General features: G+C 40.5%; 1 protein-coding gene across 3 annotated transcripts in view; it reads left to right on the top strand.

The window, feature by feature from the left end:
• CNTN3 (contactin 3) overlaps nucleotides 1-26,782 on the top strand; it is a 329,597-nt gene that overhangs the window by 144,608 nt on the left and 158,207 nt on the right. For all 3 annotated transcript variants that reach the window (XM_067542552.1, XM_067542548.1, XM_067542559.1), the window contains exon 2: nucleotides 22,052-22,168. In XM_067542552.1, the coding sequence (XP_067398653.1) occupies nucleotides 22,114-22,168 (55 nt within the window). In that variant the 5' untranslated portion in view covers nucleotides 22,052-22,113. The remainder of the gene's footprint in view (nucleotides 1-22,051; nucleotides 22,169-26,782) is intronic.

Here is a 26,782-nt window from a genome sequence, read left to right as displayed (position 1 = left end):
GAATGCCCGAGGAGCAGGAGTAATGGGAATAGAGGACTGACAGTAACTGAGGATATATTTGTTGGCAAGCAGTTCTTTTGAAAAAAATAAGGCACTTTGAGGCTGGTCTGGGGTCTGGAATGTCAGTAGTAATCCCAGAGGAGAGGGTTTAGTGGGCAAGAGCTTGGTTATGTGGTCAAAAGGGCACGATGATTTGAGTTCATCATTTGGCTCTGTAACTTCACATAGATATTACCAAACAAGTGTGTGTGTGTGTGATGTATACAATGAATTCAACACGTGTATTGGGTGTACAGCATGTGTTTTTGGGATCCTATTTAATGAAGGATGTGTTACCCAAAGAGGTGTTGAAGTTGTGTATGTGTGTGTGTGTCTAAATTTATTACTGTTATAAAGTAATTTTGGGAAATAGCCCTAGAACTATGTTCCTATATGCTCTATAATTATCTTTAAAAGAAAAGCTTTTAACTGATCTAGTAAATGTGATTCTCCAACACCACAGTTCAGTAACTATGACACATCAATGTAAGAGGATCTTACTTTTTCAATAGCAGAGTTAGTCTACCAGTTCTTTTTTTGGGTGGGGAGGGGAGGTTGGGGAGGGAGGGAAGGGCAGGAAGGAAGGTCTCAAATATTATTGCATAGTCGTAAAGACTTCTAGTGAATCCACCTACTGAGATCTATTATAGGAGTGGGTGGGTGAGGTTCTGTGGTCTGCAATGTGCAGAAGATAAGACTAGGTGATCGTATCCCTTCTGGCCTTAAAATCTGTGAGTCTGATTGTTTGAATGATTCCTGAGAATTTGTCATTGCCATCTTGTCTTTCTTACCTTGAGTTCATTTTGATGTTGGGAATCAAAAAACCCTCCTGCCTTCATGCCCTTTGGGGAGAAGGCGGAGAGGAAAGAGACAGACCCTGTCACTTAGAGGAAAGTGCATTGACAGCAAACCAAAGGACCCTGTGTTTTAGTAGTCTCAGATCTTCCACTGACTGCTGTTTATGTTAAATACTCTTCACAACCCTTATAACCAAGGCTTTGCACTCCTGCATTAAACAACTGTCATTCACCCATTTTGCAAGTAAGATAACTGAGAGCTTGCACAAGGTCACCCCACGGAGAGCTGAAAATAGAACCCAGGTGTCCACCATGAGAAGTCTTGTCCACTCTGTCACACGGCCTTTAAGAAGAATCATGCTAAATTAGGTGCTTGTCTGTAGCCCACACTAACACAGTGTGACTCTTGTCTCTAGAGGCTAGGGAACATAGAGAGTTTTATGATTCCATCATGCTAGCAGACTAGTCCTTTAGCTCAAGTGGCAGAGGCTCTTTTGATTTTGATGATTTTGCATCCAAAGTTCCTAGTCTGATCCCTGCAGATGACCCATGGTGGGAAGATGTTGCATTTGCCTATGTTGTGTCCACATTCTGCTCCCAGAGAATCAGGAATCCTGATGTCCAACATTCCTTTGCTGTCTCTCAAATAGTTGTGTAGTCCACTATCAAAGTGTGCGTTGCATCTCTTTGTATGGGCTGGTGCATGTAGGGTAACATCATTAGAGCTGTGTGAATAACTGATTTTTCAGTTCACTGGCAAGTCTGAAAAATTAAGACAAATTTTATTTTAGGTTGAATTCAGCATTTCGTTTTGGTTCTTTTTGGTCGATTTTGACCTTTTTTTAAATGGTTTTGATTTTTAATAAAACTAAAGGAAATTTTAAAACAAAAAGTTGTTTTGAACAGAAAAATCGAAAGGTTTGTTTAAAAATGTCAAAACAAAACATTTTTTAAATTTTTTTCCAGACTTTGTTTTGATTGAACAACAACAACAAAATCTGGTGACAGCAACATGAATTTACATAACATTTTGTGTTACTGAATCTGCATTTTTCTCTGAAAAAACCTTTGGCTGAAAAACTTTGCCCAATTCTCAACAGAAAGCTTTCCCCCCCGCTGGTTAGAAAAATCAGAAAACAGAATAAAAAAACATGATTTAATCTCTTTAAAAATACTTTTTTTGGACCAATTTCATGATTATTTTTTTGGTGCCCAACTTATGATTTTGAGGTTGGCTATAATGTAGTTTAGGCCTGGATATTTTGTTGTACTGGTTTGGCTTGTCCAGCTGTGGCTAATTTCCCCTTTCTGTAATCAGAGTAACAAAATAGGTGTGAGACTGCCTACTAAATTATTTTGCATAAAGCACAGCATTTCTAAGTATTATTTGTGAGAAATTCTGAGCTTTCCTTTGAATAGAACAAGGAGGCTTTTCCTTGCTAAGTAAAACAGTTTCTAACACTGCCATGTGCAACATGACTTTTCTCCTGTAGAAAGAAAGAAAGAAAGATACTGTTTCAGATTTTCATGTTAATGTACTTTTCTTTTTCCCTGATGACCCTGAGGTAATTTTGGCAGCCCAGGAGGGAAGAGAGTAGGGTGACTAGATAGCAAGTGTGAAAAATCAGGACCAGGGGTGGAATAGATGCCTATATAAGAAAAAACCCTGAATGTTGGGATTGTCCCTGTAAAATCAGGATATCTGGTCACCCTAGAAGAGAGCATTTTTACTTTGAAAAGAGGAAGTGAGCTTGATTCTGATTGTGATTCAGGATACCTGTTATATAGATCCAAGGCAGTAAACATTGTAATGGGCCATTGGCATCCTACCATTTGATAATAGTCCCTAAAAGCGGCATGGGTACAACTTGGATTCCCTCCTGTTTCAAAAGCACAGGTACTTTTACTTGAGCTCAACAGGAAACATCTTCTCTGCCATCTGTGCAACTGGGTGAGCTGCAGCAGCCCTCGCAAATAACTTACTTGATGTGTGTGGTGTTTTCTTTTTGTCGATTTTCCGTTAGTAGAGTTTGATTTTTATTCAGACTTAGTTGGAACACTTTTTTTATATGAACATGTTTCATATTACTTTCCAGGAGCTATTTTCTATGACTGTCTTTGACTAATTATGTGTGTGTTATTCATGGCATGTAACTGGTTGCCTGTGTTTAACAGCCTCGTTTCTGTTGCCTGATTGGAAGTAGGAAAATCAAAGACTTTGAAGATGGCGAGGTGAAAGCTTCTAGCATGAACCTATGTGCAAACACCCTTTCTGTTATCAGCATTTGATACTTTTGGTTTCTGCAAAGACTTCCCTATGAATTTTGACTGAAAAAGAATAGAAAATGGTCATAAATGTAATGCAAGTAACATCCCAAGGTTTTTAACATTAAACTAATGTTACTGCAGATAAAAAATATTAACCTAGACCTAATTAGCAATCTGAGGTCTGTTACACGCCAGCTGAGCAGCCCCAAAGCATCTGTAACTTAGCTTTCAACTGCTAGAAAATAACCCATCTTGTCTTATTTGTTACAATAGTTCTGCTCAAAACAATTGTTTTACATGTGTGGTGGATTTGCAACTGCCTGTAATACTTCATGAATATTATATATTCTAAGGAGATTTATTATAAGCATATTCTAGTGGCGTGCTGACTCTGCTGTAATGATGTTTGAGAAGCCCTTTCTGTTGAAAAGTCAATGCTTCTACACGTGCTACAATCAACACTTACTCAGATTGCCTTGAAATTTGCTATGTCGCAAGGGGGTTTGGAGAGGATTAGTAGTCCAAATTTGGGGACATTTGAGCAAGGGGTTACCTGTCCGCCTCCCATTGTCCCTTCCTGTGCGTGTGTACCTACATCTGGGTGGCCATGCCAGGATCTGGGCAGCTCTGCCGCTCTGGGGAGAGGGAATCTGAACCTCTCTCCCTGACTCCCTCATGTGACTTTGGACCTGGGGACCCCTATCCCTCTGGGTGTGTGTGGTCTGAGCTGTTTTCCTGAAAACCTCCTGTTTTCATGTGAGCTGGGATCTGGAGGGTTCTGCGACCCTTTTTGTCCCACTTTGTGTGTGCTGGGAGCTGGGTGGGGACCTTACTTCTTTAGCAGTTCTGAGCTCCTTTCCCTGCCCTCTCAAGTTAGCTAGCTTGGGGAAGTCATGCTCCTTTGTGTGAGGGACTGAGCATAGGCCTGCTGGGAGCCATGCACCAAGTACAGGTTGGTGAGACCAGTGTGATGAGTTGAGAACAGGCACTCTTGGTGCATATTGTTCACAAGCACTGTGAGTGGGAAGGAGGGATGAGAATGCACATTGAAATTAATGGAGCTGTTGGCAAGTTTCAGAGCTACTGTTTCACACTGTATTCATCTCCCTGAGATAGAATCATAGAAGTGTAGGGTTAGAAGGGACCTTGAGGACATCTAGTCCTGACCCCTGAACTGAGGCAGGACCAAGTAAACCTTGACCATCCCCGACAGGTCCTTGTCCAAAACCTCCAATTAAAAACCTCCAATGATGGAGATTCCACAATCTCCCTTGATAATATTTTCCAGTACTTAACCATCCTTATAGTTAGACAGCTTTGTCCTCATATCTAACCTAAATTTCCCTTGTTCCAGATTAAGCCCATTACTGCTTATCCTACCTTCAGTGGATGTTGAGAACAATTGATCACCATCCTTTTCATAACAACGTCTAACATATTTGAAGAGCTTTATCAGACCCCCCCCCCCGTCTCTTCTAAATATGCCCAAACTAAACATGCCCAGTTTCTTTAACTTTTCCTCACAGATCTGGTTTTCTAAATTGTTTATCATTTTTGTTGCTCTCCTCTATACTCTACCATTTGTCCACACCTTTCTTAAAGTGTGGTGCCCAGAACTGAACACACTACTCCAGCTGAGAACTCACCAGTGCTGAGTAGAGCAGGACAATTTAACTCCCATGTCTTATATACAAGACTTCTGTTAATACACCCTACTGTGATGATAGCCTTTTTTGTAACTGCCTCACATTGCTGGCACATACTCAGTTTGTGATCCAGTATAACCCCTAGATCCTTTTCAGTAGTACTACTGCCTAAAACAGATATTCCTCATTATGTCTTTACGCATTGTTTTTACTCCTTCATAAGTGTAGTACTTTGCACTTGTCTTTATTGAATTTCATCTTGTTGATTTCAGATCAATTCTCCAATTTGTCTAGGTCACTTTGAATTCTATCTAATCCTGTCCTCCAAAATGGTTGCTGCCCCTCCCAGCTTGGGATCATCCACAGATTTTATAAGCATGCTCTCCACTCCAAGTCATTATTGAAAATACTGAATAGAGTTGAACCAAGGACAGACCCTTGTGGGGCCCCACTAGATACTTCTTCCCATTTTGACAGCGAACAGTTGATAGCTACTCTTTGGGATGCTCTTATTAAGAACATCTGATTGAGAGGAATGAGCCACTTCACACCCCTCTATGCCTCCAATTCTGCAGATAAATGTAGAGTCCTTTCACTATATCCTTCCGAAAAAGTCCCCTTTTCTTGGATTATCCTGTGCTGGGTTCTAGATAGAGAAAAGCAGTTGCTGCTGTCTGTATTTTCACATAATATTATAGTGGAGTGAACTTACTGTTTCAATGCCAACTTTTCAAAGTGCCCTAAATCTGCATGCTTATTCAGTTTATCTTGAAATTTAGTAGACCTCCTGGGAGTTTGGGGTAGAATTAGTGATCCTAATATGAGGTCATTTTGAGCAAAGAGTTGCTACGATATAATCCTGCCCCCCTAAAAACCAGCATTTCATAAAGTTCACAGATTCTACCAATTTTTTATTATAAATAATAGTATTTTTGCACACACCTGAGGCTCAAACCTTGACTCTGATTGTCACCTGACAGTAGTCACCTGACACTTATTCCAGCTAGTGCATGACTCCAATACCCCATTGGGAAGCAATTTTGAAATCGCTATTAAAGAAGTTATGCTTTCAAGATTGGCCCATAGTGGGTTAATGCAATAGCAAAATTGTCAGGAAATGCACCCAGGAAGGGGTGGGTATATCCTGATATACAATTCTTTGCAGACATTACAGAAAATGCAAGAGCCGCTGATGCTCTGGCTTGACCACTGGGGGAGCTCACCAAACTGGTTTTAGGCAGCTGGTCCAAGTATGTAGGCTGAGAGAACTAATCTCTTTGGCTGGATTAAAGAGAGCTTCAGGGATAGGGGGGAGAGAGAGATTACTGGGGAATGGATAATCCTACCACCCACAAGAGGTTAGAGGCTTGGGGGAAGATAGGACTGCCTAAGACTTGGTAAGATAGATGTGCATATAGATCTTTTATTTTTTAAACCCTTTTTCTTCAATGTTTTATTTTATTTCTATTGTTAAGATCAAACAATACTTTGAGTTATGAGACAGTTTTGGTTCATTATCTTCACCGCTGGTCACGAGCTCTCAGAGAGAAAAAACTGCTGGTACTGAATCCAGTAAGAACTGTTGGGTTAAGCATGGTTGGTGTGCAGAGTGTACTGAAGCCTAGCACTCAGGCTAAGAATGGGAGAATCACAGGATTCTGCCCCAGGGAGATAGAGGTACAAGGTGTAACACTTGCAGGGGTGCACTCAGATGAGAGAAGGGGTCAGTAACCAGGACATCATGAATGGAGAGATTGTTACACAAAGAGGGTGGAAATTAATTATTCCTTCTATTGTGAGAGTGTGTACGGACCAAACGAGGATTAGAGCCTTCATTGTACTGGGTACTGTACAAGCAAATAACCTGCAGCCTGAGAGAGCTCACAGTCTAAGGTCTAGACAGTGCACAAGAGGTGAATAACAGATAAGGCAGGCGTGAGCCAAGTTAGCAGCAGGGACAGAGGAGTGTATATTAATCAGCCAATAACAAAGCAATAGGGTGAGAGAAGTTCTAATACAATTTAATTTTTAATTTTTACTGGTTCCTTATTTGAGGTTTTTGTTTTTAAATAAATCCAGTTTCCCTGGTGCAGAGCTCTCCTCTGATTTAAATTTTGATTAAGTCACTGCTAATGACAGCCAAAAGATGATGTTACTCCTGTTTTGTCCTTGCCATTTTTTGAAGTCTCTCTTTAGAATTCCCTCCACCCCTTTTTATGTTTACTGTTCAACTTCATCAAGATGATCTGTCTACAGCAAAGAGCCCTGCTGCGGTAGGCCGGCTGAATAAGCCACAGGCAACCCCACAACTGCTACCTGCTAAGGCTGCTTGCTAATGAGAGAGTGTGATGTGACTGTGGAGTAAAGATCTAATGAGACCCCAAAGGAACCAAAGCTGCCAGCATTTCTTCCCCACAGCCCTCCCCCTCTTTTTTTTGAGTAAGCCATTATATTACCTAGTATGATGTTAGTGGTAACCTTCATTGTACTGTTTAGATTATAATTGGTTAATTGTTGTTGAGTCTGTGTGTTTGAGCTGTACAGGATCTATTTACATTTCTTGCAGTAGCAGATATGTGAGCTTTGTAATATTTCGTGATTCTTTTCAAAATCCTTCCACTTGTTTGTTTTCAAGTTTTTCCCATCTTCAACACCTTCAATGCCTTTAACTCCACATTTGCTTATTCATGGATGAATGTTGGTGCATGGAGTTGAAAATGTACATTATTTTCTTAAATGGACCCTTTTAGAGTTCACTTATATGTATCCATTTTATAATTGGGCAGCCTATCTATTCATTGGAAATAATGTGAGTGCAACCCCCCTCCCGCCCGAATACAAACAGGAAGAGATTGCTTACCTAGTTTTCATTAAAGGAAGACAGGATTAGGGGAAATCTTAGAAATGGAAAGAATAAGGATTGAAGAAATGTTAAAAGAACTAAGTGCACTGGACCCAGTTTGGGTCACTCCATTGTATGCCAGCTGAGAAAACCTGGCCCGTATGTATAACTTGGGTAAGCGATAACTGAGGATGATGGAATGGCAGGACTACAAATGTTTGTGTAAACCGTAAGGAAGGGAGAACAAGGAGTTATTTAGGGTGGTGCAAGGAGCTATAACAAATAGAAATTTCTTGATAAAATCAAGACATTGAAAATGTAGACTGAATAGCAGGGAAAATGCTGTAATAGTGAGATCTGTTATGCTGTGGAATATCCCACTGTGGGAGGGAATGGAGACTGCATCATCTAAAATACTTAACATTAGACAGGACAGAGAAGCAGGAAATATTGCATGAATAATTCCCCACTGGTGGGGTTGTGGGCTAGGTCTCTGCTTTTAATTGGTCTATGATCTGGAAGTGCTCTGTCATTTAAAAATGTGTTGCCTCCCCAAGATAGAGACTTGTTTCTCTTGCAAATGTCAGACTTAGATTATTGAAAGTTTAGGGAATGAAAGCTGGAAATAAAGGCAGAAATCTAGTTTTACATTTGTAAAATAAAGATCATACGGTTAATTCTTGTTGGTTTAATTAGCAAAGCTTTTCTTCTACAGGCCAGATCACTTTCTTTGCCCCCAGCCCTCTTGACCTGGTACTTTCAAAGGTGAGTTTAGCACCCTTGTCTCCTATTGACTTCAGTGGAAATATCCTGACTCTGAAGCTACACTTTTTGTATCAAGGCAAAATATTGTATAGATTATGCAAACTTTTCAAGTAAAGATGATACTCTAGTAATTAATTTAATGTACAAATGTACTAATACTTCTGCAGTAGTTTTTCTGTGTGGATTTTCCAAACTATTTTCCTTTTTTCCAGACTATAAAACTTTCTCTCTTCCTTTCTCAGGCACCCAGCATCTTTGTAGAGGACATTATTGTCTTTCCACCAATGGATGCATATGGTTGGATGCATCTGTTCACTTCCGCAGTGAACGAATGTGTTCCTTCCATACTGTTCTTAGCCTCTGCCAGTCTCAGAGTGTAGAACAAAGGTGAGAAAGGCAGAAACTTGGATCAACCATGTAGCAGTGTGTTGGTAGATTACTTGACTTCCAGACCATCACTGTAGACTTTCTTTCTTGGAAACCAAATATTGTGGGCAATTTTTTGCCAGTACTGGCGTGTAGTTCTTTTGTTTTTAAATTGCAAGTTGAAATTTTTTTAACCTGAAATAAGGAATTGAAATTGGGAGGGCTGGAGTGGGTGGGGGTGCAGCATGGAGAGAGAAATCTTTAAAAATATATATATATATTTATATATATAAATTTTGATTTATTCTAGCCAGAGAAACTTTCAGAACAATATCCTACCTAAAATAGGTATCTACTACTTCAAATTTCTGACAGACACCTGGCATTTGGTCATGGGGTCTCATTCTTGTATTGTCCTGGGTATATCATTTTATTGTTAGGGTGTGAATTCATCTCATAATTTATCAAGATGAGATTCTAATAATCTCTTCCTTTTGCAAAGACATGCTGACCTCTAGTGTCAGTCCCTCAATTTATTTTCTGTTTTGTGATTTGTGATCAATATAGAAAAATCAGTTCTTGTTCTGTATAGCTCTCTTGAGTTCCTGGAGTTTCTGATTAATTTAGACTCAGTGGACTCTACAAATTCCTCCAGCACAAAATGAAAATTTAACTTGAATTTGTCAGCCAGATCTGATGTATCAAATAAAAACCCAACTATGAGGAACTATTGAGTTTGTATTTGATCTTTTTTGCCACCCAGAGTCATATCTTGAGAGACTCTGAACTAAATTGCTTGATTCACCTTGAATCCCTCTTTGCGCTTTCTCTCAAGCATTTTAGTCTCTTTCTGTATTTCACATTATAGTCCTTTCAGAGTATACAAAATAATTAATAAATGAGGGACTTAGCTTTTGGACAGCTAATTTTAGAGAGAAGAATATCAGTCTTTCTGTTAAAAAACTGAAAAATGTATATGTGTATATTTCCATAGCACAACATTTTCAATAATTCTTTTTGCTCTTTGTTAGTGTCTTCAGAAAAATCCTTATAAACTCCTGAGGAGCTGCTTGTCTTCAAAATTACGAGAAATATGTAGTAATGGAATTAAACTTGGCTTTTCTGCGTGTGTAAAATAATTAATCAAACATTCTGAAATAGTTCCTTCCAAAAGGACACATTTTCATTTTCTCCTTCAAGAATTGTGTTCAAGTTATCATTCATCTCAAATCGACAATATTTCTAATCTTTGGAAGCTTTTCCAGTTCAAACCATGTTCTTGCTTTCTCCTACCCCATCTCATGTTGTAATGCTACTATTCTCCTTTTTCTTTAGGGTATTCCCAACCATATATTTACCTTTAAACTATTTTCCAAAATCATGAGAAATATTCTCACCTGATCTTAACCTGTTTATTTTGCACACAGTAGCAGTGGACTAAAAAAATATACTCCTATGCCCTTATGCCTGTGATGGTGTGAAAAATTAGTGTGTATCTATATCAAACTACAAACTCTGTTTGGTTTTGTTAGCAGCATTGGGTTGTAAGACTATCCTGTGCCTTCCCTCTTGTCCAAGAGGAAATAAAAAAGACTGGCATTCCAAGAGGGGTTCACAGCAGATGAATAATGCAGAGCCATCAAGGGTCACTAACAGGGAATGAGTTCACCCTGGCAGTTCAATAGGTATTCTAAAGAGGATGTCCCAGATTCAGGAAACCTGTTTTTCCAGTGTGGGCAGTAACCAAGCAATGGATCATCCAGTGGAAGAATCTTAATCATCTGAGGTTGGCTTGAAGGCTCACCGGGAGGGTCACATGACAGAGGGGACTGGAAGTTTATAAAAGGTCAAGGTCTGTTCTTAGTAGCTCTGTCTTATCCAGCAGAACAAGAAGACAAAACTGGGAAGGAGGAGAGGTAGGTTTTAAGACCCTAGAAGGACTGACCAAAACTCAGAGGGTGAAGACATTGGCAAGAAATTTTTTGCATGTAGTTGTTTGTGATTTTTGCAGGGATCAATAAGTCTTTTATGCTTTCCCTGGGTGAAGAGAGTGTGTGCGAGCGCACGCGTACAAGAAGTCGCATTGCAAAGCCTCTGTGTTCCTTGTTTAACTGCCACATGTCCTTGAAAGGTTAAACTGTAAACCAGTGTACTCCCAAGGGCGGTGCTTGGGGAAGGGGGCTTAACACTGGTCTTTGGGCCTAGGGCATCTTGATTGCCAGGTCCCACTTCCGAGAAGGAGTACCAGACAGGGAGTCTGTACCCCAGGAGTAAACTTGGGAGGCTAGAGTCCGAGACCAGGCCTGGATTCCTCTCCAGTCTAGTGGGCTTAGAAACACACAGGATCCAGACCTTGGCTCCAAACACAACAGCCTGGTGAGGTCTGTCAGATGGTGGTAAGCATTTCCCCATGTGGAAATGGCAGTGGACTCAGACACCAATCATCAGTAGATCGGCAGGATCTAGGGTCATCTATGTGGAGGCCCTGTTCATCTGTACTATCTAATGCTCTCCTAGCTGCCTCTGTCTCCTAATGAACCTTCCTGAGGTTGGGGAGAGGATTGTAGACAGCACAATGTGAGAATCTACATAGATTAATTCTCACTACTAGCTAAGATCAATTTGTGCAGTGTGCCCCTGGGTTCCGGACTGATGGGGTTCCTGAGGGTTAGAAGGAAGTGGAGAGCAAGCTGTGGAGCAAGAATTCTCCTCTTCCAGGCACCCTGGACTGGGGCACCAGGGTTTCAGTCTCCGCTCTGCCTACAGAGGGGATTAGAACATTAAGAAACAGAGCATTCTGAGAATCAGTTGGCTCTGAAAGTCTTTCTGGATGTAGTTTGGATGAGGTGAAGTAAGGGAGAAAATAGATTCTATGGAGTGGCTATCTTTGGGAACAGAGGAAAAGAAAAGTGGGAATCTGGAAGAATTACTGTAGAAATACTTCTTGTTTTTTTTAATGTTGGTTAGAAATACCGGAAATGTTAAAATTGCTTTTTAAACACAAGCCAGTATTTCTCCAGAAAGATGACAATCAAGTTACAAGACAAAAATTATTATTCAGGTATTGAACCTTATATACTGGTGTAAAAGAGTAAGAGCAAGATTATCAAATGTTCAAAGAACCCAGCTGGATAATGTCAAGAGAGAGTTGATTTATCAAGTAGCTAAAAGAGAGCCATAGTACTGCAGATGACTTTAAATTATCACTAAGAAAAAGAGAAGAGATGGTGAATAGATTTAAAAGTAAACAAACTAAATGTCATGAATTCTTCTATAAGCAGGGAACAACATACAGGACAAAATAAAAATGAATTTTTGTGTGACTGCTTGTGGTAGTATTCAACCGGTTAAATAAAACAAACACTAAAGACGACAGGAGACATGTTGGCTTAATCTAAAACAATGAGCATTTTGTTGCTGACTTCAATGGAGCCAGAATTTTACACAACAAATTGTTTTTGTTGTGTACTATTCTCTTTGGTGGAAATAGGAAGTCTGTGTGTGTTTTATTGGCTGAATATGGCCCTAAAGCCAGTCTACTGATGGTGAAATAAAAGAGATAGCAAAATTATTGGACAAGAAAGCTGGGAAAAATGAGTCCCACAAACTTGACTGGGTACTGAAGTGGGCTTCTATCTCAAGATCCTGTCAGGCAAGAGGCCAAGATTGGATCAGAGATGTGAGGAAAGTGGAGTCTGGCCATTTAACTTAATTCTGCTGCCTGCCAGCCAGTGACTAGAACACGCAATTTGATAAATTTGGTTTGACCAGACATGGTTTTATATCAGTCTTGAAAGCACCAGCCCCAAAATCATCTGGCATCATAAATAGTTTCTTGCAGAGGAAGTGTTTCTGGAAATTGCTACATGGCTGGCTTGTGTGTGTCTTCAGCTGCACAAATAGCTCTTGGAGAAATTAGGTTAACTATCTGATAAAACAGGCTGAAAAAGAGAAGGATGAAGAGAGAAATGTGTGTTAGCATGGCTGTTCTGGTTGTACACTGAACTGTAAAAACCTCGAGGGAAGTGATCATGGAAGTGGCAGACATATGTACTAAACTCTACAAAATGTGACGTGATGTTCTCCCTCAAATGCAATGTTGGATTAATCATGGAACTCTGATGTTGGAGAGAGAGAGAGAGAGGGCTCATAGAAGCCAGAAGAGTTTGTTTTGGGGGTAGTTTTTTGTTTTTATTTTTTTTTGACAGCTCTGTCTGTGCACTCACAGACACAGCATCAAAAAGAGAAGTTTGAGTGTCAGTTTTATGCTAAATAAAACAAAGATAAACACACTTGTAGTTTGGTAGCACATGATTTACTGAGACCAGAGAATGAATGCAGTCTAATGGATAAAGCAAGGGGGCTGAAGAACCTCCTGAGTTCAGGTCACTGACCCATTATGGCCCTTATTCAGGAAAACATCCTTATTTAGGACAATATTTAAATGCTGCTGAATTCCATTGAAGTCAATCAGCCTTCAGCACATGTTTAAAGTTCTGCTTCTGCTTCAGTGCTTTTCTGATTTGGGCTTATGTGACATGGGGCGAGACACTCTTCCCTCTCTACGTCAGTTTACATACCTGTAGTTTGGTCTAATAATATTTACCTAACTCACAAAGAGGTTTTGAGAGGCTTAATTCATTAATGTTTGTAAAGCAGGTTTAGATCCTTGATGGGAAACTTCTCAAAATGGACAAAGGATTATTAATTTGCTGAAGATCACCTTATTGTATGATTACAAAATCTGCTGGTCACCTTGCTGTAGGTGCTGTAGGAAGAAATCTGGTTAAATTATTCAGCTTCCAAGACTATTTATCTGGTAAAGCTTGTGTCTACTACAGATGAATGCTGGGCTAGCTAAAATTTCCTTTTGCTTGTTTACTGGAGTGTTAAATTACAAACTTATTTATCCTTCCTGTTAAGGAAGAAAGAAGCTCAACCTTCTGTAATAATGTATAGAATCCTCAAATAGCATCATTTAACAGTCTGAAGCAAACTGCTAGCTTTTCATAAGCTGAGTAATCATGCCATATGTGATTGGAAAAGTAACATCTCAGACTTTACCTGTGAACTCAGTGTCATGATGATGATGCTTGAACAAGTAATTGAATAACTATGAAAACAGTTTCCTAGCAGAGCATGTCACAGAATCGGAATAGTACCAAATGTTTCACAAATCTAGAGCATTTAGATTTTCTAAGCAGCTAGTTTATTATAATGCTGAACCTTGAAATAAAAATATACAAACCCAGTGTGGTGCATCCTCTTGCCTGGCCAAGCTGCTCTTTGTGAAGGACCTGAGATGGCACAGGTGATTGTCACCGTCCTGTTCCCCCAATCCTGGGGCTCAGCTGGCTGCAAGTATAATTTAAAAGAGCCTAAGGGCTGTTCAGAACTATGCCAGAAGGAATGGCACACTAAAGACTATTCTACTGGCTGGAGATAGCTGTATCTGGCCATATCCACTGTCTATCCCAGACACAGGAGAAGTGTGTGGTGTGCAGGTGACTATGTTGGCTTTGCACCAGTCAGGGTAGAGCAGTACAGCCAGACAGGGACTGATGATCTGATCCAGTCTCTTTCTTTTAACAAAGAAAAATGATTTTAAAATATAAAACTAACCAGCCCTCCATCCATCCCCATATACACCCCTTTGTCCTGGATAACTGAAAATAGGAATGTCCACAGAAATGTGAACCTTCAGCACTGCTGGAGGGATAGGTATTAATGTGTGTCCTTTTATTTTTAAAAAGCCACTACAGAATCATCAAGTTCATAAAGCACTTACTCTGTTACATTTATAAGCTTCCCAAAGACAATCTTATTTACACCCTTCAGTATGGCCAACCCTAAGTAATCAAGTGACTGAAGATCTCTTTTTAAAAAGGGTACATTTTGGATTGGATTCTGTGAGGGGTCACATTTTCAAGCTCCAGAAAAGCAAGAAAGAAGTTGTCCTGTAAATTAGGAACCTCTCTGGGAAATTGTGTTAATATTTTTTCTTTTTGGTAAGTCCTCTAGTATAGTGCCATGTTTACAAAGCAATTTTTCATGGAAAATGAAACATACGTTTCAAAATCATTCCTTAACCTGATTCTGGAAACTTAGTTTGAACAATCTCCAAGCTCAAAATAACAACTATTAAATACAAAGAAAAGTATTTTGGTAAAAAGGTTGTGACAAAAACCAAGAAATTATGAATACTAGTTGAAACGCAACACTGCTTTCATTGCATTGCTGTCCATAATTTCCCTTACTGCCTTTAGCTATTGCAGAAAAGATTGTATAGTATATGGTGGACATATTTCAGACACCTGCAAAAAACTAATAATGAAATAAAGTTAGAAACAGAGATACAGCTGTAACTCTGAACATTCTTGTTTTTACTGATTTTGGCCATAACTGCTTACTGTGATTTAGTAGAGCCATTAATAAATATTCTCCCATGCCGCCTCAAAAATGTGGCTGTACAAATTAATGTCAGTTGCATGCACAGTGTTTCCAGTAGCATCTTAACGACAGGTTTACTTCACCACTTTTCAGTGAGCAAATATTTGTTCAGCACAATTAATTGAAATGCCATTAGAGGAAACAATAGCTGGTGAAATGAAATGGCTCTCCAACAGTGCTTTTGGAGCTGCATGATCAATGTAAAATTGGGCTAGGTTGAATGTGTACTGATGAAAATACCTCACATGTTTAAAACAATAAATTCAAAACACAATTCTGTTTAATACAATAAGAATAAACCCTTATTTCACAGTTTGAATTAGATGATGTGCATTATCTCTGAGCAGACTCTATTTTGTTGACAGATGTGGGTGGGGAGAAGTCCAGATACACTTTCATGATATATTGTTATCTGTTAGTGTCCTACTAAGATCTGTTGGGCAAAATTCTGCTTCTCATAGCATCGGTGAAACCATTTAACTTCAATTTGGCCCTAATTCTAAACCTTCCTAAAATATACTATTCAGGCAAATGGCTCTCTAGAGTTTACTTGTGAAATAGAATTCATGTTCAACATTTACATAGTAACAAAACTCCCACCACCAATAGGGATTTATTTTTTATGTTGGAATGTTGTTTCTTCCTATAGAGGAGCAGCAAAGAGCCTGGAAGCCAGGACAGAGAGATTGAGCACAAACACACAGCAAAGACTTTTGGGTTCCTCCTGCCATCTTTAAAACCTGGTTATTGAAAAAGAATGGTCTTACCTCCTGCATGCCACCTCTTGGCATTTTACATCAGATGTCCACCCCAGGAGAGCTGGCATGGTGGGCCTAATTCCAAATCTGCCAGTCTTAACGTGGTTCTTCAACCCCCAGGACAAACATGCCATTTATGAGGGCTCTCAGTTGAGTGGTGGGGACCAAATGAATTCTGTTCCTATCTCCCTGCCCTCTGTACTACACTCACGCTAATAGGAATCCCATACCCACAGTGTTCACTTTGTCTCCCTTGACCTTCTCTTTCCCCTCTTTACAGACCAAAATAGTTTCCCATAACAGGAAGTGTCCCCATCCTTCCTTTTCTTTGCTTGCTACCCATCTGCACTTCCACTTGGCTAACATTTCTCCTCAACTGCTGCTGTGATGTGCTCTGCTCTCTAACTCAGATGAGGTGCCACCAGGTAGTGGTAGGGAGTCAGAGTCATTGATATGTATGCTGAAGGAGAAAGCATGGCCTTGACTCAGCTCCACCCTGGACCCTCTTTCCACGTGGTCCAACCCAGCCAAAACCCTGGTAATGAGCTTCTCCCTCTGTTGCAAAATACCTAGAGATTAGCCCGAAAGTATTAAACCTTTGTGTCGTCCTTTATCTCCATTAACAACTCCATAATCCTTTTCTTTTTGCACAACCTGTGTAACCTTTAACCTTTCCTCTCTTTCCCACCCCTAGTACTTGCTAATTCTAACCACATCCCTCTTTTGAAAATCTTCCTTCCCTTTCCTACTTAAAAACCCATTTTCCATGCTCTGTTCACCTCTTAGTATGGTTACTGTAACCTTGTCCTTTCCAGCTTCCCTGCTCTTTTCCTACCTGTGAGGCACTGACACTTACCTTTGTAGTATAGACAAGGTTAAGTTGACCTATGTTAGGTCAATTTATAGCCACTGCATTAACTACTGCGGTGGCTGATGTCCACACAACCCTCCTTGGGTGTGTCCTCACCAGGAGCACTTCCACCGACCTAAGAGGAGTAGTGTGGGGAGCTGAGAGCCCGGTCTCTTAGCTCTGCTGCAGCCCAGCTGCCCCACAGGCTCACGGACTCCTGACTACCTGCCCCCTCTGACTACCCGTTCCCCACCAGGAGTGGGGGAAAGCTGCCCAGAGCTTCTCCCATTCCTGCTCCCAGACAGCCACCGGGGCTTCTCACCCTGCTCACAGTTCGGAGTGGGGTCCAGCCACTCAACTCTCCAGAGGAGCGGGGGACAGCTGGGTTCTAGCTGCCCAGCTTTCTTGTCAATTTCACGGTTCCTAACTACACCAACATAATCCCTACACCTCTGGTTGAATGGTTTTATGATGTCAGCATAGCAGGGGAGTTACATAGCTTGGGGGAGCATTTCAGGGTGTACACCCTCCAATGTTTTGTCAACAAAAGTCAGCTTTTGTCGACAAAACTCTGTAGGGTAGACCAGCCCTTACTTAAGTTTGCTCTCCTAATCCTTTATCTTTACTGTCCGCTTCATCACCTTGCTCTCCCCCCAAAAAACTCTGCTTCCCCTTTGCCTGAAACAGTCCCCTGTCTCTGCCTGCAAAACACTGTGGCCTCTTTAATGTCCTGCTTTTAAAAGCACCTCTTTGAGCAGTCCTTCCTACCTTCTCCTCCTTAGTGGCCTTATCTCCTGCAAGGAACCAGTTGCCCAATGTCTTGTTTTGTATTCAATTTTACTATCTTAGAACCTAACCAGGCAAGTTTCTGAGCAGGCTCAGCTCCCATTCGCCCCTCAAAGCATTGGACCCACTGATTGTGTAAGCTCTTCATGCTTGGAAAGTGCTCTGTAAATTTACTGTGCAATCTCAGCACAGTAACCTATGTTAATGCAATTGTACCACAATGTCACATATATAATGGTATTTAGTGCACTTTTGTCAATAAGTTGTGTAAAAACACTGCAGTAGCAACATACATAGCACAGTACTATCAGTGCTTCATAGTTCTCATGTTTTTGGTGTGGAGGGGGTTCTTTTGTAACTTAATATTTCCAAAAGTATTTGTTTCTGAATCATAGAGTTTGGAGATTTCCTTTATAGACATGAGAAATAGTAAAATGTGTGGTAAATTCTCTTGCCACACAAAATTGCTGCAGGGTTTTGGCACATATTTAAAAAATATGCATGTTATGCAGCTGTCACATCAATAGAACTGAAGCAAACCCTAATCCCTTTGCTCATTTTTACTGGAGATTGCTCTAAAACAAGTAAGCTCAAACATTTGAGCTGTTGCCCATTCTGCATTTCAAATTCCTTTCACGTCATTATAATTATGAATGCATTTTAATACATTATTAAGCACATCTTCCCTAGCATAAATTCATTATGGCATGGTATATGACAAGTACAGAAAAGTATCTGCCACAAAAGAACAGGAAGTCCTAAATCAGCGTGGTTGGGATTTTGTGACTTGGTCACCATTTTTTATGGTTTGCTTGACATCTAAAAGGATGTGATTGTCAACAGATATTTAATTTAGGGAATACTTTAAAGGCAACCATTGGAAACACGATATGAATACATTGTTGCAACCAAAAGAACAGGAAGTTTAGGTTTTTCTTCTTTTTAAGGATATTCTTCTTTTGTTGGCTTTACAACTAAATATTAATACTGGAATGGATCTCATCTTGATCTCTGATTGTTTATATGGTACCTTCAAGTGCCTACTTCTGATTTTAATTTTGTAGCTTCAGAGGTAGATTTATTAGAGGTAGAAATTGTTATTGGGGTTTTTGTTTGTTTGTCTTATGAAGAGTCATCTGCATTTGTAATATTTATCTGGCTGCTTTCAGATACCAGTGAGGAACATAGTATATGGCCTAAAACTTTAGTTGCTTCTACTTGGGGTAAATTGTTTCCTCATAGTTTAGCCTATCCTACGTAAAATATCTAACATAGTTTAGATCAGTGGCTATCTAACTGTGGTCCATAGACTAATGGTAATCCACAGAGAGTTACTGGGAACATTGTAATAGTTTCTTTTTCATAGCTTTCAACTTCTAAATTGCTTTAAAAACCATAAAAATGCATTCAATATTTTCTTAAAACAGGACAACATTCTGGTACCTTTACTCATGCTGAGCAGAACCTTGCTCCATATGTAATTTCACTGGGACAACTCATGGAGTAAATTGCTTTCAATGCAAGGTCATGAGAATTTAGCCCGAACTACATACACAATCACTGTAGTTGCTTCAGGGATATTGCCCAGTTGTGACTGGGAAGGGAAGTTCTCTGCAGGGATCACAAATGGGACGCCGTCTGGGGCTTTGCACAGAATCCAGTCCTTGCCAGAGAATTGTTCATTAGGATCTAAGCTTATTTTAGGTGGGGCTGCTAGCACTGCATATTATTAAGGTTGTTCAACACTTCTTACTTTAATTTTTCAGCTGCTTTTGTAGGTTTGCCAAATTTTAACTATTTGGGTTGAAATTTCCAATAAGAACATAAGAACAGCCATACTGGGTCAGAGCAATGGTCCATCTAACCCAGTATCCTGTCTTCCGATGACAGGTGCTTCAGAGGGAATGAATAAAATAGGTAATCATCAGGTGATTGCCAAATGTCTGCCTCAGGCTGAATTGTCTTGGAACATTTCAGCCAAAATGGTTCAGCTGTTTCTAAGAACAAAGGGTAGGGGGAAATACTTTGTTTTGCCATTTACAAATAAGCTTGAAAGCTTTTATTTGAAATGTTCTAGTGCCATCCGCTTTTGAGCGGGCACTTGAAATTTGGCGGGAACCCAATTGGGCTGGGGGAGGTAGGGACACATGAAATTGGCAGAGGAGGCAACTGTGACTGGCTGGCTAAAAAGTCTGGGGGAAAAGAGCCTGGGTGGGGGAGGGGAAAGGACTGGAACTGGCAAGACAAGGAGTCTAGGACTGGGATGAAAAGCGAGGGACGGGAAAGAGAAAGGACGGGGACAGGTTAGAAGGGACTAGCCAGAAGGGGGAAAGCTTGGGGGGAAGGATCTGTGAACAGTAGGCCAATCACCTCTAGAGCATGGAATGGAGCCCACGATTCCTGCTCCCAGCAGGTATCTGTGAAAGCCACTGGTGACATGTTCTGTCCCCCTCTAGTTCTGCTCCATATAGAGGTTGATATCCTACTGTGCTGTCAATTTCTCTGCCAGCTCAAGTGGCAGAGGTCTGTGTGGTGGCTGTAAAGGTCCCAACTCTGCTGCTGACAGTCTGGATGTCAGTATGATGCCACATGATGGAATTTCTGGTTTTTCAGTTTGATTTTTTTAGAAACCTAGGAAATTACACAAACAGTGCTAAAAGAATGTTATTAAGGTTGCAAAGTCAAGCACTCAAGACCATCCTTACTCCTCTTGTAGTCCTCTGCAGCATTCACTACACACCTTCCAGCTTCTGCACCAAAGGAAATAGGCCCTACAGACAAGTCTCCTTCACAATCCTGACTCAGACCTAAAACATCTTCATCCTGGACTCTGAATGAGGCAGGGATCCTGTGGGAAAAGTAGTCTGTGATCATGTAATTTAAAGGCTATCATAATACATGCACACAAGTGGACCAAATCAAGGTTTCACTGACAACCTAATGTGTGTTGACTTGGCACCAGGAATGTTCTTTTAATGTCCCTATTAAACACAACAAAGTGTTGCTTATTGCCACAAACAATCTATCCAAACGTGAGCAGAACATAAACTGATGGAATATTTCAGAGGGGTAGCCATCTTAATCTGTTTTTACCAAAACAACGAGAGTCCTGTGGCATCTTAAAGACTAACAAATTAATTCGAGCATAAGCTTTCATGGGCAGAAACCCACTTTGAAACTTCATACATCTGACGAAGTGGGTTTCTGCCCACAAAAGCTTATGCTTAAATAAATTTGTTAGTCTTTAAGATGCCACAGGACTCTCGTTTCGATGGAATATTGTCTGCCAAAGTCTATAGACATCCTAAAACAATAGTTCTGAGACTTGTAAACTACCCTGTTATATCAGACGGGCTCTTGATACTGGAACCTGATGAAGACACTATTAAAGGTATCTTGCAGTCCCAAACTTCCTTCCTCAGTGCCAATTAATCCAGTTGTGTCTTGTTCAATTGCTAAATCTCCAGTTCCCCCTCCACAGCTTTTACAGTGTGGTTATATATATTCAGTGCAAAATTCTGCCACATAAGCATAAATAAAATTGTGGCAAGATGAGTTTTGTCAATTTTTACATGTATTATAATGGTTGCCAGCATAATGCAGACAATACAAGTGGAATACGAGCGGGGCATGTAACAGCTTGGACACTGATTCACTTTCATTGTTGTTTGCCTCTCCTGCATGCCTTCTTTTCATGCTTTGAAATGAAGTAACTTCAGATAGTACTGAGACCCTGTCCTAGTGAGATCAGCACAGATCAGAGGAGGGTTTTTTCCTCTAGCTGCTCTTCTGAGTGACGATTGGTTTCCCCATTTTCACCACAGGTGTCAGGCAGAGGTGAGAACACTTGGAGATCATACAAACTTGAGAGAGTGCGTGAGTTTGTTGGCAGGAATAGCAGGAGGTGGGGAATGAAGAAATTGAAGGAAAGAAAGGGATGGTAACAAATTGGAGAAGAGAGAGAATTCCAAATCACCTCCAGCATATCCCCCCATCAGCCTGTAACTAGAACTGGGCAGCTCTACTGTTTGTTGCATCCTGTGTTATCTGTCGGTGTAGTTTTAGGCCCCAATCTAGCAAAGCAGCTAAAGCACACACTTAACTTTGTGCACTAGTAGTCCCACTGAATTGGACTGTGATTGGAACTGCACACATGCTTAAGTGCTTGACTAGATCGGCGGGGCCTTATTGCATCTATATTGCTTTTATATTATCATACTATTTAAATGAGCAAGAGAACAAACTCACATGCTTGCCTGTGTGCTTTTCTTGATTTCCAATCAACTTTGCCACTATATTGCATTTCTAATTATAGGTTTGTGCTCTTCTGTGGCTCATGATTGAGCCCTAAATAGAAAAGAGAGTAATTTCTAAGGATTTAAGTGACTGTCAATCTGCCATTATTAAAAATTGCTTTCATAAGGAAAGGAGGTTTTCATTTGAATCCTGTGATTATATTTTGTGTATATATATTGTTTTAACAGATTAAAGGTTTTGCGTGGAAGACTGCGGCTGGATAAGAGTTACTAACTTTTGGAAATTGAAGATGATGCTACTGTGGAACCAGTTGTTCCTGCTTTCATTCATTGGCTGCCTTGGAGGTAATGATATATGATCATCTCTAGCACAGGGGTTCTCAAACTGGGGGTCGTGAGGTTATTATGTGGGGGTTGTGAGCTTTCAGACACCATGCAAGCCAGTAAGGGTGGCATGGAATGGGGGATCATCACTTTTTTTTTTTTTTTTTTTTTTGGGGGGGGGGGGGGAAACGGTCATCACAGCCTGAAATATTTGCAAAGGGGGGTCCTAGCAAAAAAAGTTTGAGAACTCCATGCATAACATCTAAATTAGAACTAGACTTCAGTCACTTCTTTAAAGAAAAAGAAATTAAAAGTGCCAAGCTAAACTCCATAGAAGCCAAACACGGACTGTAGAATTTAAACTATAAATAGTATTCTAAAATAACTGCTCTCTTCCCTTTTTGGTTGCTACATAGGGCCACATCTTTAAAACAAGTAAACAAGATTTGATGTTATTACAGATGTTGCTAGTTGTGCTTGTACTGTAGCTATGCTTTTTTTTTTTTTTTTTAAATCCTGTGGGTATGAAATTTAGATGGAAAATGTTGAAATTCAGTGTATTGCCCAGGCAGACTGCTTTAGCTTTTGTTACCAGACTGCTTCAGCTTTTGTTACATATACTTCAGAATGTGTCTTTTGACAAAGGATACAACTGCACACTCACCACGCCAGTTCACAACTTGTAGGTTGGCTTTTTTCACTCTGTCTGCCAGTAGCCCAGATAATTCACAATGCTTGGAACTTGTGATGCCTTCCAGTTCTGCTCTCCTGCTGTGACTGTGACTTTTCTACCATGTTATTCTTTGCTTCATTGAGGTCAGCAGTGGCAGCAGCTCCTAATTTTGCTTTGTCGTCTTGTGTTCTGTGAGTGTCCTTGTTTACGAACTCTAATCTTGTCAGAAGGTAGAAAAGAACAAAGAGTCCTATTTTGTCCTCTGTAGCTATATCCTGGTAACCTCAATGACTTCAAGGCCTATTTGACTTTTCTGGGATTGCAAAAAGCAGAACTGGCCCGCACTGCTCATAGTTGCCGTGCCGCCGCCCCCCCCCTCCCCCCGCCCGCAAGACTCAGTCTTCATCCAACAGTTGCTGTGTCAGTATGTTTTTATTGTTCTAGTATCAGTGGTCATCCCAAAGGAGTCAGAGCCCAGTGTTCAATGTTATTCTGAGCCGCCTCATTCAATAAGGCTCTTGGCAGCACTCAAATCTGCAGTGAGAGAAAAGACAAATTCCTTTTCAATAAATCATTTGGCAAGTCAGAGGAGAGCACAGGTAACAGACTGACTACAAAAGTAGAGAAGAGAACTGAAGTGGCAGGGGGCTATTCTCCAGCAAACACATTCCTGCCCTGTTGAAAACCTGAACTGATGGCCTCCCTGGTAGGCTTTTTGCAATCTTGACACTTGAATGTGGATTTAGAGACATTTGTCTTGCTAAACCGAGCCTTTAAAGATGATCCCTCTGAAGAGCAAGATCTGGTGTTTGACTCTGTTGATGCCTGTTGAAGTGAAGGAGGAGAAGTAATCTGTTATTTCTGAACTGGTGTACTAGTTTCAGAAAACATATCTGCAGGCAAAATTCCTACATCTGGAACAAAAACTCCCTCTAGGAGAAATGCAGTTGTTTTTTCTTAAAATGGGAAAAGCTGCTAAAAACACAAAATCTATAAATAGACTGTGGGCCAAATAGGGGTGTTTATTCTCTGCAAAAGCACTATTAATGTATGCCTATATTCTGGCTGGCGGCAGTGTTAATTGGTGTGCAGAAGGGTGTGCTGGATTGGGGGTGTTGGCACATAGATAAGTGAGAAGCACTACAGGGCACAAGACTGAGACTCAGGAAACCCAAGTTCTACTCCTGACTCTGCTGCAGACTTGCAGTGTGACCTTGGGCAAGTCACTTAACCTCGGTGGGACTCAGTTTTTCCCTGTCTGTAAAGAGAGGGGGTACCAGTATCGCGAACACCATGGATTCAAATGTTGGAAGACAAACAGGAAAAATCTCGTGATGTTTAGAAATACTGTCGAGGAAAAATAAAGTCACACTGCTACATTTTAGAGTTGGATCGGGTGCAGCTTTAATTGTGACACACATACAATCACATAACCATAGCTATGGGGAATACTATAGCCATAGGGAAAACCCAGGTGGCTATAGGGAAGTCAAGCAGCATGTCTGGATGCTGGGCAAATGTACTTCACCTGGCTACCAGATACAAAAGACTTATATAGGGGTTGCTTAGGTTCATTTACATGTTGATCGTATAGTGGAATTTGATTAACAGTTTATACTTAACAGGAAAGACAATTATATGTACAATGGGGTACGCCAGATGTTTTCACAGGAAAGACCAAAGAGTCACTTGATTATACTGGTTATCAGGTACCTGGCTATCACCCAAAGATGGGTGGCTACACAATACATGTTAAAATGCTAATTTGTATGGAGTAACTTCCTATGGGGCCAGGAAGACAGGGGGGCACATACTGATACTTATCAGAACAGGAAATGTAGACATCAAAAGGGCTAGAGTTCACAAAAGGAGTTTGCATTTAGATTGTGGTCCTGAGACATCCTGTGGGATTTTAGCATCTTTATCTCAGTCTCAGTTTGGGGCATCCTGTCAGTGATTTAACCTGAGGGCTTCCATCACAGTTTAGGCTACCCAGTTTCAGGCCAGGCATTCTATAATCAATTCTATGATTAATTCTTTGATTCCACAATACAAACTGCCTTTCTTTTTTAGGGCTGCCTTCTGGTTTATGAATTAACACTCACATTAGGGGGCTTCCCCCTCCCTCATCACTTCCAGACCAATGGGAATGACACTTCCCTTCTCTTCTTGTATTCTTTCGTTAGTTCTCTTCTGGCAGTCAGAGTCCCCAGTGTCTCTGGTGCTTCACCCAGGCATTCTACCCTTTCCACCTCATGGTCTGTTGCTTCTGGGACTCTGCAACAATCTGACTCCCTCTGGGCCCACAGGATGCCCTGTAGCATTAGGGTAGAAGGGAGAGGGCTGAGGGAGTCACTTCCACACTGGGGGGAATCTTGGGATGCTGCTGAGAAGGCTGCTGTTGTGTGGAACTCCTCACTGCTTCTCCTGCCTGTTTTTTTGCACAGCAGCACATTCAAAACTGGGAGATGAGGGTCTGGAGGAACTCATCAATCTGTGAGCAGTGGCCAAAGGCTAAAACTACAACCCAAAACCACTTTGCCAAGGGTTCCACCACTTCCTCTGCTGTAGGGCCCGTTGTTGGAAATTTATTCTTATTCACAGCCTGGGGAGGAATTCCATGTGGGGAACCTGCTGCAAAATTGTGGCACCCATGAGATCTTCAGGAGAACTGGCAGTTACTTACTTTCCTGCGTAAGATACGTGGAGCCCTACAGATGAAAACATTGTAAGGGATACTAACTTATTCATAACCAGAATAAAGGAGTTTGGCCCACTCATCCCTGGGGTCTGCATTGGCTTGTCCCTTTGCAGTTCCTACCTTCAGAGCCTGCAGAATGTCCACCCCAAGGGTTGGGTGGAGGAGCCAGAGTATGGATAGCTAATTTTCCATCACAATTTCATTTCCCCTCTTTCCCCTTCTTTTCCCCCTACTCACCCACTTTTCCTCCTTTGGAAGTGGGGGGAGGAGGCAAAATAGAGGAAAAAGAAGGGAAAATCACGGAACACGCCTCCCATATTTTTCATTGAAACACTGGAAAATTTCAAAAGAAATTAAGGGGAGGACATTTTTCATTGGGGGAAAAATCTGAACAAAAAATTTTAGCCCTCTCTGTTCTCCCCCTGCTGAACACATGGGTTTTGTCAAAAATGTTGAACAGAAAGTTTGGGTTTCTGACTAACAAATTTTTTTCAAAAAATGTTTTTTGTGAAAAACTTTTTTAATTGAAGACCTCAAAATGGAAAACTTTTCAACCAAGAATGTTCAGTTTTCAGTTTTCCGGCATTTTCAATAAAAAGCGAAAATTTTCCATGCATAATGTCTACTAAATTCATTTATTTTTCAGTTGTGAATTTTTTCCACAGGGAGGAAAGGGGGTGGAATGGGATATTTTCTGATCAGTTCTTGCCTAGGCATATTACCTGCTAGGATTTCTCTAATCAATGTATGTACAGTGATTTTAAGGTGATAAATATATTTACAATTTAAAACAAAATCAGTTTGTGTCACGCACCTGCCCACTCATTCCAGGACCCTTTTAACTTTGCTACAGTTGGGGAATTACTAGTAAGGCCAAATGCAACAGTACCCACTGTATTTTGAAAAAACCTGCAATATGCATGGAAGTGAAGTGTTTTCCTTGTACAGAGTAGGTTAATACACTTTTGGATATTTGATCTGTAACTCTTTTTTTAATCATCTGCACATGGATAATCATTAATTTATCTAACAGGGTTAACATTCAAAGATGTTACTGATTATCTGTTTAACTGAGTTAATGTTCAAAGGCAGAATATTATCTGTTAATTCACATACAAAGTAAATGAAGATTACAGTTACCCTGTTTACTCTAAGTAATCAAGATTTTGTAAAGAGACAAGTCAATACCAAAACTGTTTCAAAATCTTGATTAGCAATCTGAGCATATTTCAAGTGGTGTCCTATTGTTGTGTTTGAGCCA

Source organism: Emydura macquarii, unplaced genomic scaffold (genome assembly GCF_026122565.2).
Source record: "Emydura macquarii macquarii isolate MOO-44397 ecotype Brisbane River unplaced genomic scaffold, CSIRO-AGI_Emac_v2 contig_71, whole genome shotgun sequence".
Lineage (NCBI taxonomy): Eukaryota > Metazoa > Chordata > Testudines > Chelidae > Emydura > Emydura macquarii.
The sequence above is the reverse complement of the archived record's forward strand: the minus strand, read 5'-3'. Positions and strand labels throughout refer to the sequence as shown.